The sequence below is a fragment of the Entelurus aequoreus genome, linkage group LG01 (genome assembly GCF_033978785.1).
Source record: "Entelurus aequoreus isolate RoL-2023_Sb linkage group LG01, RoL_Eaeq_v1.1, whole genome shotgun sequence".
NCBI classification, from domain to species: Eukaryota; Metazoa; Chordata; class Actinopteri; order Syngnathiformes; family Syngnathidae; genus Entelurus; species Entelurus aequoreus.
In genome coordinates, this window is record NC_084731.1 from 72925851 (window position 1) to 72947220 (window position 21370).

The 21370-nt window shown below is 36.2% G+C and overlaps 1 protein-coding gene across 3 annotated transcripts in view; it reads right to left on the minus strand.

The window, feature by feature from the left end:
• Nucleotides 1-184: 184 nt before the first annotated feature.
• Nucleotides 185-21370, minus strand: part of dcp1a (decapping mRNA 1A) — a 39320-nt gene continuing 18134 nt past the window's right edge. The window contains exons 4-10 of one of the 3 annotated variants that reach the window (XM_062057769.1): nt 18783-18849; nt 18563-18701; nt 18351-18437; nt 12924-13514; nt 12625-12843; nt 7987-8084; nt 185-316 (exon numbers count right to left, since the gene is read on the minus strand). In XM_062057769.1, the coding sequence (XP_061913753.1) occupies nt 8004-8084; nt 12625-12843; nt 12924-13514; nt 18351-18437; nt 18563-18701; nt 18783-18849 (1184 nt within the window). In that variant the 3' untranslated portion in view covers nt 185-316; nt 7987-8003. Of the gene's footprint in view, nt 317-7056; nt 8085-12624; nt 12844-12923; nt 13515-18350; nt 18438-18562; nt 18702-18782; nt 18850-21370 lie in introns of those variants that run through there. The other 2 variants (XM_062057773.1, XM_062057762.1) reach the window with 2 other exon arrangements.

Genomic DNA, 21370 nt, shown 5'->3' on the forward strand with positions numbered 1-21370 from the left:
TGGTGGGAGGTGTGGGTCTGGATGGACCGTAGTCTCCTGCCTGAGCGGAGAGGGGAGAATAGTTTGTGTCCAGCTGTGATCCCACCCACACGACTCCTGGTCCTGGAGGAGAACACGTCCTGGAGGAGAAACAGGTCCTGGAGGAGAACAGGTCCTGGAGGCCAATAACCTTCTCAGCAGCAAGTACCATGCGCTGCAGTCGATGTTTGTCCCGGACTGTGGCGCCGGGGAACCACACGGTGATGAAGGAGATGAGGATGGACTCCATGATGGCTGAGTAGAACTGCACCAGCATCTCGGTCGGCACCTTAAGTTTCTTCATATATATCATAAATCATGTTTACATTGATGAATAATAATCATATAAATCATGTTTACATTGATGAATAATAATCATATAAATCATGTTTACATTGATGAATAATAATCATATAAATCATGTTTACATTGATGAATAATCATATAAATCATAAATCATGTTTACATTGATGAATAATAATCATATATATCATAAATCATGTTTACAATCAATCATATATACAATAAATGTCTAGTTATTGCTATTATTGATCACCAAAGTGGAGCTATGTGTTCAAGCCTTTAATAAACATTACTAAAAATAATGCAAATATAAACATCAAAGTTAGGAAAATATATATTTTTTACTTCAATACAATGAACACAATTCTACAAGTACGCTTAAATATCTAACCTGGCCAGATTCAGACATGTGGTAATGTACTAAGTGTCATGACATGATGACAAGAGAGTGACTAAGTACACACTAGACATCATTTAACAGAAGATATTAGTACATGTACTAAGTACTAAGATGTACTAAGTGTAATGATATTGTTGTACAGCACTAACATCTTCACTGCAAATTAACCTCATATTAATGTCATTATATACTTGACTATGTCATTATATACTTGACTATGTCATTATATACTGGACATTATATACTTGACTATGTCATTATATACTTGACTATGTCATTATACACTTGACTATGTCATTATATACTGGACATTATATACTTTACTATGTCACTATATACCGTATTTTTCGGAGTATAAGTCGCACCGGCTGAAAATGCATAATAAAGAAGGAAAAAAAGATATAAGTCGCACTGGAGTATAAGTCGCATTTTTGGGGGAAATGTATTTGATAAAATCCAACACCAAGAATAGACATTTGAAAGGCAATTTAAAATAAATAAAGAATAGTGAACAGGCTGAATAAGTGTACGTTATATGACGCATAAATAACCAACTGAGAACGTGCCTGGTATGTTAACGTAACATATTATGGTAAGAGTCATTGAAATAACTATAACATATAGAACATGCTATACGTTTACCAAACAATCTGTCACTCCTAATCGCTAAATCCGATGAAATCTTATACGTCTAGTCTCTTACGTGAATAAGCTAAATAATATTATTTGATATTTTACGGTAATGTGTTAATAATTTCACACATAAGTCGCTTTTGAGTATAAGTCGCACCCTCTGCCAAAATATGAAAAAAACTGCGACTTATAGTCCGAAAATTACGGTACTTGACTGTCATTATATACTTGACTATATCATTATATACGTGACTATGTCATATACTTGACTATGTCATTATATACTGGACTATGTAATTATATACTGGACTTTATCATTATATATTTGACTATGTCATTATATACTTGACTATGTCATTATATACTTGACTATATCATTATATACGTGACTATGTCATATACTTGACTATGTCATTATATACTGGACTATGTCATTATATATTTGACTATGTCATTATATACTTGACTATGTCATTATATACTGGACTATGTCTTTATATACTTGACTATGTCATATTCTTGACTATGTCATTATATACTGGACTATGTCTTTATATACTTGACTATGTCATATTCTTGACTATGTCATTATATACTTGACTATGTCACTATATACTTGAGTATGTCATATACTTGACTATGTCATTATATACTTGACTATGTCATATTCTTGACTATGTCATATACTGGACTATGTCACTATATACTTGACTATGTCACTATATACTTGAGTATGTCACTATATACTTGAGTATGTCATTATATACTTGAGTATGTCACTATATACTTGACTATGTCACTATATACTTGACTATGTCATATACTTGACTATGTCATTATATACTAGACTATGTCACTATATACTGGACTATGTCACTATATACTTGACTATGTCATTATATACTGGACTATGTCATTATTTACTGGACTATGTCATTATATACTTCACTATGTCATTATATACACTACCGTTCAAAAGTTTGGGGTCACCCAAACAATTTTGTGGAATAGCCTTCATTTCTAAGAACAAGAATAGACTGTCGAGTTTCAGATGAAAGTTCTCTTTTTCTGGCCATTTTGAGCGTTTAATTGACCCCACAAATGTGATGCTCCAGAAACTCAATCTGCTCAAAGGAAGGTCAGTTTTGTAGCTTCTGTAACGAGCTAAACTGTTTTCAGATGTGTGAACATGATTGCACAAGGGTTTTCTTATCATCAATTAGCCTTCTGAGCCAATGAGCAAACACATTGTACCATTAGAACACTGGAGTGATAGTTGCTGGAAATGGGCCTCTATACACCTATGTAGATATTGCACCAAAAACCAGACATTTGCAGCTAGAATAGTCATTTACCACATTAGCAATGTATAGAGTGTATTTCTTTAAATATATATATATGTATTATCATTTTATAGTGGATATATATATATATATATATATATATATATATATATATATATATATATATATATATATATATATATATATATATATATATATATATATTATCATTATATAGTGGAATATAGAAATATTATTATATAGTGGAATATATATATATATTATCATTACATAGTGGAATATACAATAATATATAGTGGAATTAATAATATATAGTGGAATATATAATAATATTATATAGTGGAATATAGAAATATATTATCATTATATAGTGGAATATATAATAATATCATGATATAGTTGAGTATGTAATATCATAAAGTTGAATATATAATCTAATTATATAGTTCAGTATATAATATTACATAATTTAGTATAAAAGACTACTAGAACATGTTTTGTTTTATCTTTGCATGCTTTGTCAACTTATAACTTCAGCTTGACTGCAGTGATGTACTATCATTAGCTGCAAATACTGCAGTGTTGTACTATCATTAAGGGCAAATACTGCAGTATTGTACTATCATTAACTGCAAATACTGCAGTGTTGTACTATCATTAGCTGCAAATACTGCAGTGTTGTACTATCATTAGGTGCAAATACTGCAGCGTTGTACTATCATTAAGGGCAAATACTGCAGTGTTGTACTATCATTAGCTGCAAATACTGCAGTGTTGTACTATCATTACTGGCAAATACTGCAGTGTTGTACTATCAGTTAAGACTAGTTTAAAGTTATCTTCATTGAAAAGTACAGTGCTTTTCCTTCAAAAATAAGGACATTTCAATGTGACCCCAAACTTTTGAACGGTAGTGTACCTGACTATGTCATATACTTGACTATGTCATTATATACTGGACTTTGCCATTATATATTTGACTAAGTCTTTATATACTTGACTATGTCATTATATACTGGACTATGTCTTTATATACTTGACTATGTCATATACTTGACTATGTCATTATATACTGGACTTTGCCATTATATATTTGACTAAGTCTTTATATACTTGACTATGTCATTATATACTGGACTATGTCTTTATATACTTGACTATGTCATATACTTGACTATGTCATTATATACTGGACTATGTCACTATATACTTGACTATGTCATTATATACTGGAATGTCATTATATACTTGAGTATGTCATATACTTGACTATGTCATTATATACTGGACTATGTCATTATATACTTGACTATGTCACTATATACTTGAGTATGTCATTATATACTTGACTATGTCATTATTTACTTGAGTATGTCATATACTTGACTATGTCATTATATACTGGACTATGTCACTATATACTTGACTATGTCACTATATACTTGAGTATGTCATTATATACTTGACTATGTCATTATTTACTTGAGTATGTCATATACTTGACTATGTCATTATATACTGGACTATGTCACTATATACTTGACTATGTCACTATATACTTGAGTATGTCATTATATACTTGAGTATGTCATTATTTACTTGAGTATGTCATATACTTGACTATGTCATTATATACTGGACTATGTCACTATATACTTGACTATGTCACTATATACTTGAGTATGTCATTATATACTGGACTATGTCACTATATACTTGACTATGTCACTATATACTTGAGTATGTCATTATATACTTGACTATGTCATTATTTACTTGAGTATGTCATATACTTGACTATGGCATTATATACTGGACTATGTCACTATATACTTGACTATGTCACTATATACTTGAGTATGTCATTATATACTTGACTATGTCATTATTTACTTGAGTATGTCATATACTTGACTATGGCATTATATACTGGACTATGTCACTATATACTTGACTATGTCACTATATACTTGAGTATGTCAATATATACTGGACTATGTCATTATATACTTGAGTATGTCATATACTTGACTATGTCATTATATACTTGACTATGTCATTATATACTGGACTATGTCATTATATACTTGAGTATGTCATTTTATACTTGACTATGTCACTATATACTGGACTATGTCATTATATACTTGAGTATGTCATTTTATACTTGACTATGTCATTATATACTTGAGTATGTCATTTTATACTTGACTATGTCACTATATACTGGACTTTGTCATTATATACTTGAGTATGTCATTATATTCTTGATTGTCATTATATAGCTCAGGGGTGTCCAAAGTGCGGCCCGGGGGCCATTTGCGGCCCGCAGCTAATTGTTTACCGGCCCGCCACACATTCTGGAAATACTATTGTAAAAATAAAAAAACATTAAAAAAAGTGGAATGAGGTGAAATCTAAACGAGAAAAAGTTGCAATGTTGACACAAAAGCTGCCATGCAGGCTGTTTTTTTTCTTTTGTCTTTCTTTATTTATTTATTTTTTGCCATTGCTCAAAAAAAAAAAAATAATGACAAAAAATCCATGTTATAATGAATTATTTTCAGGGCTCCAATTACTTCAAATATTTCACTTTAAAATGTTTTATGTGGTAAATATTGCATATATTGTGTAGTAGCCAAATAAAAACATCAAAGTTTTCTTTGACAAAAGCGCATAAAACAAACAAAATAATTGTTCCAGCATAAAATCGACAGATATATCTGAAGTTGATCTCGTAACTTAAGTGTTGAAAGTAAAAGAAAAACCTAATAAAAATGTATCACTTTATGAGTGGGGCACCTTTTGAATCCCAAATATATTTATTGATTTTGTATTTATCTTTTCACTGTGATTACTCAAAAATATGAAATAATTAAAATCAATGGTGTCCTGCATTATTGATCTTTTAGGGCTCTAATTACTAAATACTGCATATTTCAGTTTTACTATAAAAAAACTAAGTTGTTTTTGACAGAAAACCCATAAAATATATTTTTTAATTTGTATTACTTTATATCAACTTGAAGTTGATATAGAAATGTACTGTAAGCGTTAAATAATAATTAAAAAAATAATAATCTGACTTATTTTTAACATTTTAATGGCTGAGACCCTTTATGGTCCCCGGGACCCCTAAAGGTAAAATAAATTAAAAATCCATATATTTTGTTATGGTTCGAAAATGAAAAATAGCAAAATGGCCCCAACATGCTTTAATTTGTCCATGTGCAGCCCTCAGTGGAAAAGGTTTGGACACCCCTGATATAGCTGAATATTATAATTCCATCACTATATAGCTGAATATATCATATTATCATCATGATACTTTACTATATCATATTTTCATTTTGTAGTTGACTATATATTATCATTATCATTATATAGTGGAATATTTTCATAACATTTTCATCATTATATAGTTGACTATATAATGTTATTAACCTTGCAGAGCTGAGTATATATTATTATCACTATGTAGCTGAATATATAATATAATTGCATAGCTGAATATATAATTTTATTATCACTATATAGTGGAATATATAATATTATCATTATATAGCAGAATATGTAATATTATTATCACTATATAGTGGAATATATAACATTATCATTACATAGCAGAATATATATTATTGTCATTATATAGTTGACTATATATTTTCATTATATAGTGTAATATCATTATATAGCTGAATATAATATTTTCAGAATTATATAGTTGACTATATATTATCATCATTACATAGTATAATATATAATATTGTCATATAGTTGACTATATAATCTTATGTTGATTATGTAATGGAATATATAATATTATATAGCTAAATATAATATTTTAAAAATTATATACCGATAGTTGACTATATATTATCATTATATAGTGGAATATATAATATTGTCATATAGTTGACTATATATTATTATCATTATATAGTGGTATATATAATATTGTCATATAGGTGACTATATAATCTTATGTTCATTACATAGTACAATATATAATATTGTCATATAGTTGATAGTTGACTATATATTATCATTATATATGTATTATTATCCATCCATCCATTTTCTACCGATTGTCCCTTTTGGGGTCGCGGGGGGTTATTATCATTATATAGTGGAATATATAATATTATATATTATCATCATTATATAGTGGAATATATAATATTATATATTATCATCATTATATAGTGGAATATATAATATTATATAGTGGAATATATAATATGATATAATATCATCATTATATAGTGGAAAATATATATATATGTATTATCATTTTATAGTGGAATATATATATATATATATATATATATATATATATATATATATATATATATATATATATACATATATATATATTATTATCATTATATAGTGGAATATAGAAACATCATTATATAGTGGAATATATATATATATATATTATCATTACATAGTGGAATATACAATAATATATAGTGGAATTAATAATATATAGTGGAATATATAATAATATTATATAGTGGAATATAGAAATATATTATCATTATATAGTTGAATATATAATAATATCATGATATAGTTGAGTATGTAATATCATAAAGTTGAATATATAATATAATTATATAGTTCAGTATATAATATTACATAATTTAGTATAAAAGACTACTAGAACATGTTTTGTTTTATCTTTGCATGCTTTGTCAACTTATAACTTCAGCTTGACTGCAGTGTTGTACTATCATTAGCTGCAAATACTGCAGTGTTGTACTATCATTAAGGGCAAATACTGCAGTATTGTACTATCATTAACTGCAAATACTGCAGTGTTGTACTATCATTAGCTGCAAATACTGCAGTGTTGCACTATCATTAGGTGCAAATACTGCAGCGTTGTACTATCATTAGGGGCAAATACTGCAGTGTTGTACTATCATTAGCTGCAAATACTGCAGTGTTGTACTATCATTACTGGCAAATACTGCAGTGTTGTACTATCATTAGGGGCAAATACTGTAGTGTTGCACTAGTATTCTTATGAAATAGAGGGCAAGTGTGAAGGCAAGCTTAAAAAAAGTTTTCATCAAAGGTCCTCATTTGAAAAGCAAGAGAGAAAAAATGCTTCCTTCTTGAAGAACTTCTAGAGAAGCCAGCAGCCAAAGAGCCAGTGAGTCCAGCAGCCAAAGGGCCAGTAAGTCCAGCAGCCTAAGGGCCAATGAGTCCAGCAGGTGAGGTCAAAGGTACAAGTGGGAAAGGAAAAGAGTCATCCTGTCCTTTGAAGACAGCAACAAGAAAGAAGTGAAGAGGAGGGTCCACATCTCCCATGAGCACCTGCTTGTTGAAGACCATCAGAGCTTCATGGCGCTCAAGTCCTTGGACAGGTTCTGCAGGTAGGCGTCGTGAATGGTTCCCAGGAAGGCTGAGTCGTTCTGCGTGGACAGGAGGAAGGCAAGGCAACTTTATTTATATAGCATATGTACAACAATTTTAAAATTGGACCAAAGTGCTTCACAGGTTAAAAAGCATAGAGCAAAACAAAAAACAAAGAATATAAACAATGCATAAGCTAAACAAGATAGTGCAAAATAAATACGGTGAAAGGGTTCGGATAGGAAGACTTCATCAATTTCACTTTGCTTCATTGCTCACATCTAAGAAGTTGGTTTGATTTCTCCTGAAGGTCCATTCAGCAGCCATCTGGACAGAATAACTGCAGATGTACTCAAAAAGGAAAAGTGGTCTTTGCTGTGCCACTCATATTGAACTCACATGCTGTCCATTTCTTCTGATTCTGCTCCTTCATGTGATTCAACTGACTGGACTTGATCATGACGGGCACACAGCTGCCAATAGAAGACCTTACAGCTCACATGTCAATCATGAGGTCCAAGGAACTGCCCAAGGACAGAATTGTGGCAAGGCACATATCTGGCCAAGGTTACCACAGAAGGTTCCCCACAGTGGGCTCCATGATCCTTCAATGGAAGAAGTTGGGGACCACCACAACTCTTCCTAGACCTGGCCGTCCAGCCAAACTGAGCAATGGTGGGAGAAGAGCCTCGGTGAGAGAGGTCAAGAAGAAGCCCTCCACCAGTCTGGACTTTATGGCAGAGTGGCCCGACGGAAGTCTCTCCTCAGTGCAAGACACATGAAAGCCTACATAGAGTTTGCCAAAAAAACACATGAAAGACTCCCAATAAGATTTTCTAGTCTGATGAGGCCAAGGTTGAACTTTTTGCCCTTTGTTCTAAGCGGCATTTGTGGAGAAAACCACCTGCCCAATACAACCCCAACAGTGAAACATGGTGGTGGCAGCATCATGCTACGGGGATGTTTTTCAGCTGCAGGCACAGGACGACTGTTTGCAACTGCAGGAGAGATGAATGTGGCACAGAGATATCCTGGAAGAAAACCTCTTCCAGAGTGCCCAGGACCTCAGACTAGGCGGAAGGTTCACAATGACCCTAAGAACAGAGCTAAAACAACAAAAGAGTGGCCTCGGAACAACTCTGTGACCATTCTTGACTGACTCAGCCAGAGCACTGACCTAAACCCAACGGAGCATCTCTGGACAGAGCTGAAAATGGCCGTCCACCAATGTTCACCATCCAGGCTGACAGGAAGAATGGCAGAGGATTCCCAAATCCAGGTAGCATCATTCCTAAGAAGACTCGTGGCTGTACTAGCTCAAAACGTGCAAATACTCAATACTGAGCAAAGTACTCAATACTTTTGTAATACCAGGGTTTCCCGTAGTGCTTTGTTGTTAAGACGGCCGCCTTAACAAAGAGCCACCGCCTAAACTAAAGTCTTAACAAGCTGCTCCGCTTAGTTCTGCCTCTGCCTCTGTCAGTATGTCTCTGCAGCACTCAGCATTGTCCCACCCACAGAACCATCTGATTGGTTACACGCAGAGCGGTAACAGCCAATCAGCAGTGCGTATTCAGAGTGCATTTAACAGCCAATCAGCAGTGCGTATTCAGAGCGCATGTAGTCAGTGCTCCTGCGGTCTGGTGAGCAGAAAGGTGTTTAGCAGGTAAGCATAATTATAATAAACACCTCCCAGTCAACTACTAGTAACATCACTATGAGCCCGTTGACGTCCTAGAAACATAAGCTACAGCTCAGCTCGCTCGCAGTCCTTGAGGTGAAGGCTAATTAGCTTTTAGCGTAACATTAGCTCATTTAGCGGTATGCGTGCTTGCGTGTGTTACGGACAGCAAAGCCCTGTCTGTCTGAGAGAAAGACAAGCATTATTGACCTACAGTTAACAGCTAAGTTATTTCTGTCTACCTTTTTCTGTGTTGATTGAGCTGTGTTGAAGCAGCAAAAAAGGACATTATGTTAAATGAAGAGTTTCTGTCTCTGATAGTTGATATAATAATGTAACTGCATCATAAAGCCTACATGAACTCCATGGTGTTCAGGGATGAATAGTCTCTCCTATTGTACTATTTTTTCAGCTATAGTTACATTAATCATTAGTAATGGAGCAGCCTAGTTTTGAATGGCAGGGTCCCTGCTATCACATGTTGATAAAAATATAACATTTACATAATAAAAATCAACTACAGGCTTCCCAAATGCTGTAATAAATTAAGCAGGATGAGTTGAACATATGTCAGCATGTGGCCCCACTTTTAACTCTTTTTTTCAAACGCTTACTGCAAACGCTTACTTACAGTAAGTCATTAATTTGACTTTGAAAGTAATTATTTTGACTTAATAAGCCATTATTTCAATCATTATTTTGACTTAGTAAATTACTAAGTCATAATAATGACGTACTTAGTATCTCAGGTAACTAGGACTGTTTTGTTTTTACTTTACAGAAAAAATATCGAGATATATATAGTATATCGACATTCAGCAAATGGAGCGGAAAACACAACCAAAAGTTGTAGGCTTTCTCACGCGACGAAGCCAGCCCACTTCACCGCAGTCTGTAGTCTATTGCCCCCCAGGCTGTGGTGGCAGCGGCGAGGTGGAGACGTGATGGGGACAGGCCGAGTTACACCGATCCTTACACCCACCCACCCACCCCCTTCCCCGGTACCCTCCCCCTAGAGCAGGGGTGGGCAATTAATTTTTACCGGGGGCCGCATGAGCAACCCGAGCACTGCTGGAGGGCCACATCGACAATATCTCAATTAAATTTTGCTCAATATTATTTTCGATATACTGTAAAATAAATAATAATAATAATAATAATAATAATAATATTAATAATTAATAATAATAATAATAATAATTTCATTTAACCTAACTTAACTTTATACAAAAGCAGATTGCTTTTGATGGTTTTATTTTTAACACGGTCTTACACAACACTTCCTGATGTATAACACAATGCAAAAATGTCAATTTCTGCACAGGGTTAATTTAAAGTTTATCCTGCATCCTCTTTAAAAGTCCAACATTTTTCCCTGTCAGATCTGTTGTTAAAAATCGTTTTTAATCATATTTATTTTATATTGGTTTTTATATTGGTTTTATATGTAATTATTTTTTGTTTTTATTCAGTCATTTTTAATATTGTTGTGCAGCACTTTGGAAACATTTTGTTGTTTAAATGTGCTATATAAATAAAGTGGATTGGATTGGATTGTCACACCTGCCAGCTTGTCCCATTTCAGTCCTAACATGTCCAAACACGCATTTACCTATGTGAACAAGTCATAACCTGTGGTTGTCTCTTTAATTGACTGCATGGCTGCCAGCTACTCCGTGATTTGAAAGTCTGTAGTTATCCCACGTAAGAAGAAGAGCAGCTGGGCGGTGTCACGTACATTGCAGCTCTCATCCAAAGCCAGCGAAAAACAGTTAAAGTCTCCGGGTATTATCAGCGCAATAGAGTCCAATAAGCACTCTTTAATAAACTCTCCGTCAGAAAACGCCGTACTTTTTCTGGCGATTTTGTGAGAAATGACGAAATTTGTCCTGACGGCTGCATCTCTGGGGGTGTGAAATATGGCAAAAAGTCCTTGTTGGGTTTGCAGTTTTACCATCAACTCATCAGCCTCCCTTGCGCGCGCTTCATCGGACAGATTCCGGTATTTTTCCTTGTACTTCGTCGTGTAGTGGCGATTCAAATTATATTCTTTAAACATACCACAAATTAAGCACAGGGCTTTACCTTCAATTTCTGTGTCCATGTCTTGTTGGAAACACGCCATTCGTAATCAACTTTTCTCTTTTTAGCGTCTCATCACTTGTCGCTGTACACCTTCACTCACAGGTTACACCCGGACATACGCCTATAAATAACACTTTTCAAAATAAAAGCAGCACAGTTGTATTTTACGCACGACAGACGTTTTTTAAACTTTATTTTGTAATTTGTGATTGCCGCTGTTCACATTCACTCACACACACACATACGTCCACACGGAAGTAATACAAATAACGCTTTTCAAAACAAAAGCAGCACCGTTGTATTGCACCCTCGACATAGATACTTTTTAAAATGTATTTTGTAATTTATGATTGGCCTCACACGGGCCGGACAAAGGGCCGGATGTGGCCCGCGGGCCGCAGAATGCCCAAGTCTGCCCTAGAGAGTCGCCACCTTAACTAACAAATTTTCTGGGGGAAACACTGAATACATTTGCAAACATTTCTAAATTTCTGTCAAGGTGGGTGCTGAATGGACATTCATGGGAAATAAAATCTACTTTTTGATTTTAGCAAATGGCTGCAATGAAAGGAGTGAAAACGTGAGGGGTCTGAACACTTTACTGTACATTATTGAGGTATCCTTTTTCCTTTTTGATGCGTGTAGACCACACACATTCAAGTAATTAATCGTGTCCAAAGTGTAATAGAGCCACTACCACTTGCTTCCACAAGGTCGGTGCTGCTGTTTTGGTCAGCGTGGGGCTCAGCAGGTTCCTCTTGAAAGTTGTTGTATGAACAATAGCATCTGAGAACGGTGGTAGGTACAGGTCCTACCTGACAAAAGGGACATACCTTGATGAGGTGTATGAGTGTCTCTTGCAGCTGGACTTTGCTGCAGGGGTGCTGCGAAGGCTCCACAGCCCCTACAGAGGTGCCCAGGTGTTCCGAAGGGGATGCAGGGACCACAGCTGCAGCTGCCATCTTGCTGAGAGACTGCTGAAAGGCGCTGGGGGAGAGCAGCACGGAGGAGTCCGGCCTAGGAACGGCAAGACCGGGACTCATAGGAATAGCCTGTGAGTGGTAGATGACATGTGTACTTGTAACAGAACACGGAGGTAAACAAGAGTAGTAGAGTGAGGACTGTAACTCACTGAAACAGGTTTTATCAGGTTTGGGGGCTTTGAATGAACATCCCGGTCTTGTGTGAGTTGGAGGACCGCTGGATGTTCTTGGAAGCTGTGAGGTGGCACCAGAGTGCTTGGCAGGAAATTGGGCGCCAGCACAGGCTTGTGGATTTCCACATTGAGCGACTGCGTTGACGTTTTGAGCGAGTTGAGAATATCCTGCTCCATATAAGCCCGGGGAGCTGCAGGCCCAGCGGGAGTAGTTCGAACCTCTGGAGGCACCATGAGAGGAGAGAGCGAACAGAGGGACTGGGGGTCGGGCCTGGGGACCGCCGATTGGAAAACAGGGTTGTGATGTATTGCGTAAGGGGCCGGCAGCAGGCCGTGGCCTTGGTGCACCTGCTGTGGCCCAAGATCCTGGGCGGCCACGTGGGGACCACGGAGAGGGTTCTGGTGTGCCGCATGGGGGTAGGGTTGGTTCTGGGGGTAAGTAGCTGAGGGGTCACCGGAAGCAGACGTGACATTTTTAGTGGGCATGGCGGGCAGAGGGGGGTCCTTAAGGATGGGCGAGCCAAAAAGCTCCTCCACCGTAATCTGCTTCACCATTGTATGAGTCTTCTGATGGCCAGAGAAGAACAAGAAGTCATTGCTTTACAACATTCTGCTTTATTTCTACCATGCATAGTGTAGACACTCTCTTTATATTTCTGATATACTCTCATATCTTCTCTTTATATTTCTGATATACTTTAATATCTTCTTTGTATTTCTGATATACTCTCATATCTACTCTTTGTATTTTTGATATAGTCTCATATCTTCTTTGTATTTCTGATATACTCTCATATCTTCTCTTTGTATTTCTGATACACTCTCATATCCTCTATATTTCTGATATACTCTCATATCTTCTCTTTGTATTTCTGATATATTCTCATATATTCTCTTTGTATTTCTGATATACTCTCATATCCTCTCTTTATATTTCTGATATACCGTATTTTTCGGACTATAAGTCGCTCCGGAGTATAAGTCGCACCGGCTGAAAATGCATAATAAAGAAGGAAAAAAACATATATAAGTCGCACTGGAGTATAAGTCGCATTTTTTGGGGAAATGTATTTGATAAAACCCAACACCAAGGATAGACATTTGAAAGGCAATTTAAAATAAATAAAGAATAGTGAACAACAGGCTGAATAAGTGTACGTTATATGACGCATAAATAACCAACTGAGAACGTGCCTGGTATGTTAACGTAACATATTATGGTAAGAGTCATTCAAATAACTATAACATATAGAACATGCTATACGTTTACCAAACTATCTGTCAGTCCTAATTGCTAAATCCGATGAAATCTTATACGTCTAGTCTCTTACGTGAATGAGCTAAATAATATTATTTGATATTTTACGGTAACGTGTAAATAATTTCACACATAAGTCGCTCCTGAGTATAAGTCGCACCCCCGGCCAAACTATGAAAAAACTGCGACTTATAGTCCGAAAAACACGGTACTCTCATATCTTCTTTGTATTTCTGATATATTCTCATATCCTGTCTTTATATTTCTGATATACTTTCATATCTTCTCTTTGTATTTCTGATATACTCTATCTTCTCTTTGTATTTCTGATATACTCTCTTATCCTCTCTTTATATTTTTAATATAGTCTCATATCTTCTCTTTGTATTTCTGATATACTCTCATATCTTCTCTTTGTATTTCTGATATACTCTAATATCTACTCTTTATATTCTGATAACTTATTTTTATATTTCTGATATACTCTCACTTCTTCTCATGAATAACTTTGCCATTCTACCTTCTGAACAAAGAGTTTCAATTGATGACCTTCCTTGGCCCAAAACCACCGTGGCTTCTCACTTCTCTGGAAGCGCTTTGAGTTTCTAGAAAAGTGTCAAATCAATCTGCTCTATTATTATTGTCATCTTCAAAAACGTAATGACATGTTGTAGTAATAAAATAGTTTGGTAAAGTATGGTTTGGGCTGAAGTTAAAGATTTGACGGTAAAATGATTTTAAAAAGTGATTCAAGAGTTCAGCGTATAAATTGAGGTACTACTGTATTTCAGTAGTGTTCTTTTTATTATAACAATAAGGCAGGGATTCAAATACTAGATGATTATTTTCAGCACCACATGGAGTTCTACTGTAGGCCCTCTTAAAACTCAGTTGGGTTTATACACGCATTTTATTTCTTTACTAAAGAAAGTTCAGATCATTTATTTATTGCCATTACACATGCAATAACCAATGCAGGGTAACGGAATGTCATTTAACATCTAATCCACAATATACATGATGTACAGAATACATCTTTCAGCATTTAGAAATAGAGTAATATATATACACAAATGATATGCCACCCACATTATAGTACATAAATATTTAGCAGTATAAAGAACTTAAACTACTGTAACGATGTGTTTAAACAATGATTTGATTTGAATCATAACTTGATGTTGCCGATACGATTCAAGGACAATATCAAACAATCCGATACGATTCAGTGAGTTGAAATAGATTTAGTATCAAAAACAAATCAAGCAGTGCGAGTGTTAAATGAATATTGGAGTCACACACACTTTAAGTGTGGTGAAATTACCCTCTGCATCCCCTTGTTCCACCCCCTGGGAGGTGAGGGGAGCAGTGAGCAGCAGCTCGGGAATCATTTTGGTGATTTAACCCCCGATTCCAACCCTTGATGCGGAGTGCCAAGCAGGGAGGTAATGGCTCCCATTTTTATAGTCTTTGGTATGACTCGGCCGGGGTTTGAACTCACGACCTACCCATCTCAGGGCGGACACTCTAACTACTAGGCCACTGAGCCGATCTAAATGAATTATGATACAAACAAGCAAGTTTGCATTCACATCTTATTCCAGGAAGAGGAGACATTTTGACAGTAGATTTACCTGAGAAATGAAGTTTTTACAGGTTAAACGAGCAGTGGTTTGACCTGCCACTACTCTGATTTTACTAAACAATTAGGGTAGCATAGAACAACAATATAAAGACGGAATGGAAGTGACAAGTTTCTGCAACAGACCAAGTGGCTGAGGTTAAAGAGTGTGTAATAAAACAAGTGAGTAAATAACTTCAATAACTCAATAATACTGATATACTGTGTTCAGGAAGTCGGTCTGTCAGAGAAACTCCGCTGTCACTTCCGTTGTGTCTTTATATTTTTGTGTTGTCTGCAGTCGTGCTGTATCAGAAAGTTGTTGTGTTGTCATTTATGATATTTTGTCTTGTGGCGTTTGCATTTGTTGTGAACTTTCTCAAACACCATTCTTGTTTTGATGACGCCACAGACGGCAGACCGACTTAAATAACGTTTAGCGTCCTTTTCATTCAAAGTGGTAAACTTCACAGCCGTTCTTAAATCCAATGTTTTCCTTTTTCTAGTATCGATAACATCGATATATTGCCTTTTTAAACAATGACAGATGGATATATATGGTGTGGAAGGCCAACTTGCCGAGGACAGATGGATGGAGTTGAACCTGAGGACTATGAATCCATACATGGTTATTGTTGGGTCAATAACTAGGACGAAAACTTTACTGCAACACAACAACAACGACAAGGTCAGTGAGAAATGTAGCAGAAATGTACATTAGTATGTTCCCAACATACAAATAGGTCAAGTGAAAGTAATGAGTTTAGTTCTAGTCCTGAAGCAGCAGGAGGGTGAACGCACCATGGGCTCACTTCAATCAACCCTTTCTTTGCCTTCATTTCCAGATGACAATCCGTAGCGAACTGAATTGTCATAAAAATGGTATCAGTTCCTGTCCCTACTCATTCCCAGACTTCATAGTGTTAAGATCCATGTTCACCCTGCCTCATTCCCATTTTATTGCTCCATCCAATCTTTTTATGGAGTCGTCACATTTCTAATGGGAAGGGAATATCAAATGACATCTGCAGAATTTATGGCTCCAGTTCTAGTCCGCCTCAGTCCTGGCACATTTGTGTCAATTTCAAGGATTTTGTTCAACCATTTTCTGAAGCAAGTGATTTGGCGAAGGAAATAGAGGGAAGAGGATATATTTTCTTGGGGGATATTTACTTTGACGTGTTTGAGGAGCGCAAACAGTCAGTGTCTGGAGTAATACGACAGTAACTACGTTTCCATGCACTAAATTAGTCTGAGTTCTCAAATAGTTAAGATGTTTTTGTATTTTCACATCTACGAGTGAAGTCCAAGTGTCCATGCACTCTCTCTAATGTGACTATTTGCCATACGCCATGGGGGTGCTTACTTCCTTTTAGCGCAAATGAATGCATTGCTTTTCTGGTTGACTCATGACGTCACACCAAACAAGACATCTGCAGCTACTTACAAGCGACCAGCTGAGCTCTGTGGTACTTGATGTCCGCTGTAATATTGGCACAAATATAATACATCTCTGATGGCTATTCTGATGTTAAATAGCAAACAGAATCAAAAAATTATCTTAGACTGCGCTACTGCCAAGAATGTCTTGGAGCGGAGGCAAATCCGAAGCAAAGACAGACAGGCAGGAAAAAGTTCTATCAAAGGAATTTCCGCACAGAGAATCTTGGAAACAAAACCGTTGAATGTCTCGGAGTTAATTCATAAAGCTCCGTGGATTGATGGAAGCCGTTTTAAATTTGAAGAAAAAGACAGTTGGTGTTCCAGATAAAGGTTACTATTGTTCTGGACTATCTTGCCAGGTGTGTGGAATACATACTTATTGTTCATCCGTTTGGAGTGCACACATGCAGAGGTTTGCGTACACATTTAATATACCTGCTTCACTCTCTTTCATCTCATTCCTATTTCGTTCGGGAGTCCAAATTAAGCTGACATTCTCCATTTCTTTAGCTACCTTCTTAAATAAATCTTTGTTTGCCCCCATCGATGCACCTGTTCTGTTCTTTCAATTCATGAAGCAGATAAACAGTCTCCTCTTCATGACAATCATTGCTATGTTTTTACTGAATGGGATGTTCTTCCGGGTTTTATCCCGTGCGTTGAGAATGGTGCATGCGCGATAAAAAGAGAGATCTGGTTTTCATTCGCATAATCCAGGTGTTTTAGTCCGACTTTTCAAAACCCGAACACGATCGGATAAAGGTGTTTCCGTGGGTTGTAGGATGGTTATTTAAAGCCCAACTATTTGAGAAATTTGACTAATTTAGCGCATGGACACTTACTGAGTGACGTAACTTCTACAACTTCTTGTTTTCTGCTCACTCGTCAACCGTTTCTTTTTGCGAGATAATTATGAAGCTGATTGCGTTTTTATGACCCATTATTGGTGGGATGAATCGATACAGTTCTGATTTATATCGGCCTGGGAATTGTAGTGTTCACAGTGACTTGAAACAATCCGATATGTGTGAACGTAGCCTCAATCACACTGAAACCTTAGTGGAGGTTTTCCCACAAGTACCTTATCAGACTGCTGGGAGGTGTGGTCTGAAGCTGAAGCTGCCGTGGCATTCGGTTCTGTAGGTGCATCAGCGTCACATGACTGCGCCTGCAACAGAAACTGCCTTCATTTCTTGGAGAAAAAGCATGAACAGGTCATCGAAAAGGTTGAAAAGCTGCCAAAAAGGCCCCAGGTGGACTACCCACGATGTATACACCAGTCAGCCCGCTCACCCTCTGGTATTCCTCCTTGGCTTTGCTCAGCAGCTCCAGGATTCCCATGGGTCGCGCTTCTGCTACACCATTGGTCGGCCTGGGCTTCGCCTTCACTGGGGATTGTCTGTGTGCGTGGTCGGCTTCAAGTTTGACAATCCTGGCGGGATTTGGTCACATCGGAAGAGTAAGAAGTGACTCCTGATCACAGCAACGTGGCGATGAGCTAAGAAGCACTTACTGGACCATCAGCTGAGCTATGCGATGGCAGTCCCTCTTGTCGTAGAACCAAATACTGTAGATGCCCACTGCACACAAATACAAGGTTTGATTGGAACACATGTCTCTACACCGCATGAACTACTTGAAGTGCATTGCTATGTACTGTTCACTCTTCCATCCTCAGCTTGGACAGCTTCTTTGCTCCTCACAGAGAGATTGTTGTTATACAGGCTTCCTGCAATCTCATTGAATTCTAATTATTGCCCATGATTATTATTATAGTCAAGAGTAATGTAATAATATACGGCAAGCAGCCCTTTCAAACGCAATAAACATATTTTTCATGACTGTAGTATTTACCATTGTAATTGGAAAGACAATTATCCTAAATAAGATTTAAAGAAAAAAACAGTCACCATGGCAGCTTTGTCTTTTTTGAGTCAACATTGCACATTTTTCTTGTTACATTAAACCGGTTTGCTCTTTTGTTCCACTTGATGTGTTTGTAATAATATTGTTAGAATGTTAAAACGTTAGCTGTGGGCTGCACTTTGGACACCATGCCAGTGGTTAATTGTACACATAGTGAATATGAACATTTTCAAATACCTACACCACATCAAGAGAGCCATGTTGGACCAAAAATACACAAACAAATCTGTCTGGAGCGGCAAAAAATTAAACGCCTCATATAAGTGTTAATGAAGGCAACACATGATGTAAGTGTCTATATTACCTATATTAGCCTACTATTAAAACAACTTTAAAAGTATTATATAAGTGTTATAATGAATACAACACATGATGTAAGTGTCTATATTAGCCTACTATCAAAATGACTTTAAAAGTCTTATGTAAGTGTTATAATGAAAGCAACACATGATGTAAGTGTCTATATTAGCTATATTAGCCTACTATCAACATGACTTTAAAAGTCTTATATAAGTGTTTTAATGAAGACAACACATGATGTAAGTGTCTATATTAGCCTACTATCAAAATGACTTTAAAAGTCTTATATAAGTGTTATAATGAAGGCAACACATGATGTAAGTGTCTATATTAGCCTACTATCAAAATGACTTTAAAAGTCTTATATAAGTGTTATAATGAAGACAACACATGATGTAAGTGTCTATATTAGTTATATTAGCCTACTATCAAAATGACTTTAAAAGTCTTATATAAGTGTTATAATGAAGACACCACATGATGTGGTCTTCATTAGTTATATTAGCCTACTATCAAAATGACTTTAAAAGTCTTATATAAGTGTTGTAATGAAGACAAAACATAATGTGTCTATATTAGCCTACTATCAAAATTACTTTAAAAGTCTTATAAAATTGTTATAATGAAGACAACACATGATGTAAGTGTCTATATTAGCCTACTATCAAAATTACTTTAAAAGTATTACATAAGTGTTATGATGAAGACAACACATGATGTGTCTATATTAGTTATATTAGCCTACTATCAAAATAACTTTAAAAGTCTTATATAAGTGTTATTATGAAGACAACACATGATGTAAGTGTCTATATTAGCCTACTATCAAAATGACTTTAAAAGTATTACATAAGTGTTATGATGAAGACAACACATGATGTAAGTATCTATATTATTATTATTATTATTGGGGACGGCGTGGCGAAGTTGGGAGAGTGGCCGTGCCAGCAATCTGAGGGTTACTGGTTCAATACCCACCTTCTACCATCCTAGTCACGTCCGTTGTGTCCTTGAGCAAGACACTTCACCCTTGCTCCTGATGGGCCTGGTTAGCGCCGTGCATGGCAGCTCCCGTCATCAGTGTGTGAATGTGTGAAAGTGTGTATATGAATGGGTGAATGTGGAAATAGTGTCAAAGCGCTTTGAGTTCCTTAAAAAAGGTAGAAAAGCGCTATACAAGTGCAACCCATTTACCATATTAGTCTAGTATTAAAATGACTTTAAAAGTCTTATAAAAGTGTTATAATGAAGACAACACATGATGTAAGTGTCTATATTAGTCTAGTATTAAAATGACTTTAAAAGTCTTATAAAAGTGTAATGTACGATTGTGGTAAGTATTATTGCAAAAGTAGAAGTCATGATAGTCCCTGAAGAAGCTGAGGTTACGTAGCAATGAGGTGTTTGTGTCCTGACAGTGTCCGAAGGGAATACAGGTGTGTTTGTCTCTGCACTTCCTGGGCTCAGGTGGCACATTTGCACCTTGAAGGTAGTTGGGGATTGTCATGGAGAGCATGGAGTGAGGCTGGAAAAGAACAGCATGTCTTCCAGACTGAAGGGCAGCCAAAGTCCAAAGGGGGAGCACTCCACGCTGACTTTGACCTTGGCCGCAGTCTTCTGCCTCCTCAGCAGACAACTGGGCAAACACTCCAACTCTTTATGGCTGGCCTTGATGAAGCTGCTCTTCAGACTGCTGATGGACTGTCTTGGTGGCAGCTCAGTCAGCTACTTTCTCAAGCTGTGAGGACTCATGTCTCCTCACACTTCAAGCTCAAAAGGAACTGGCAACTGCCTTTTCACAGGTACTCATGTTCTCCTTTTTATTATTTTCAATGTTGAGGTCCATGTTGTCCATAAAGTTGACCTTTTTTGGTG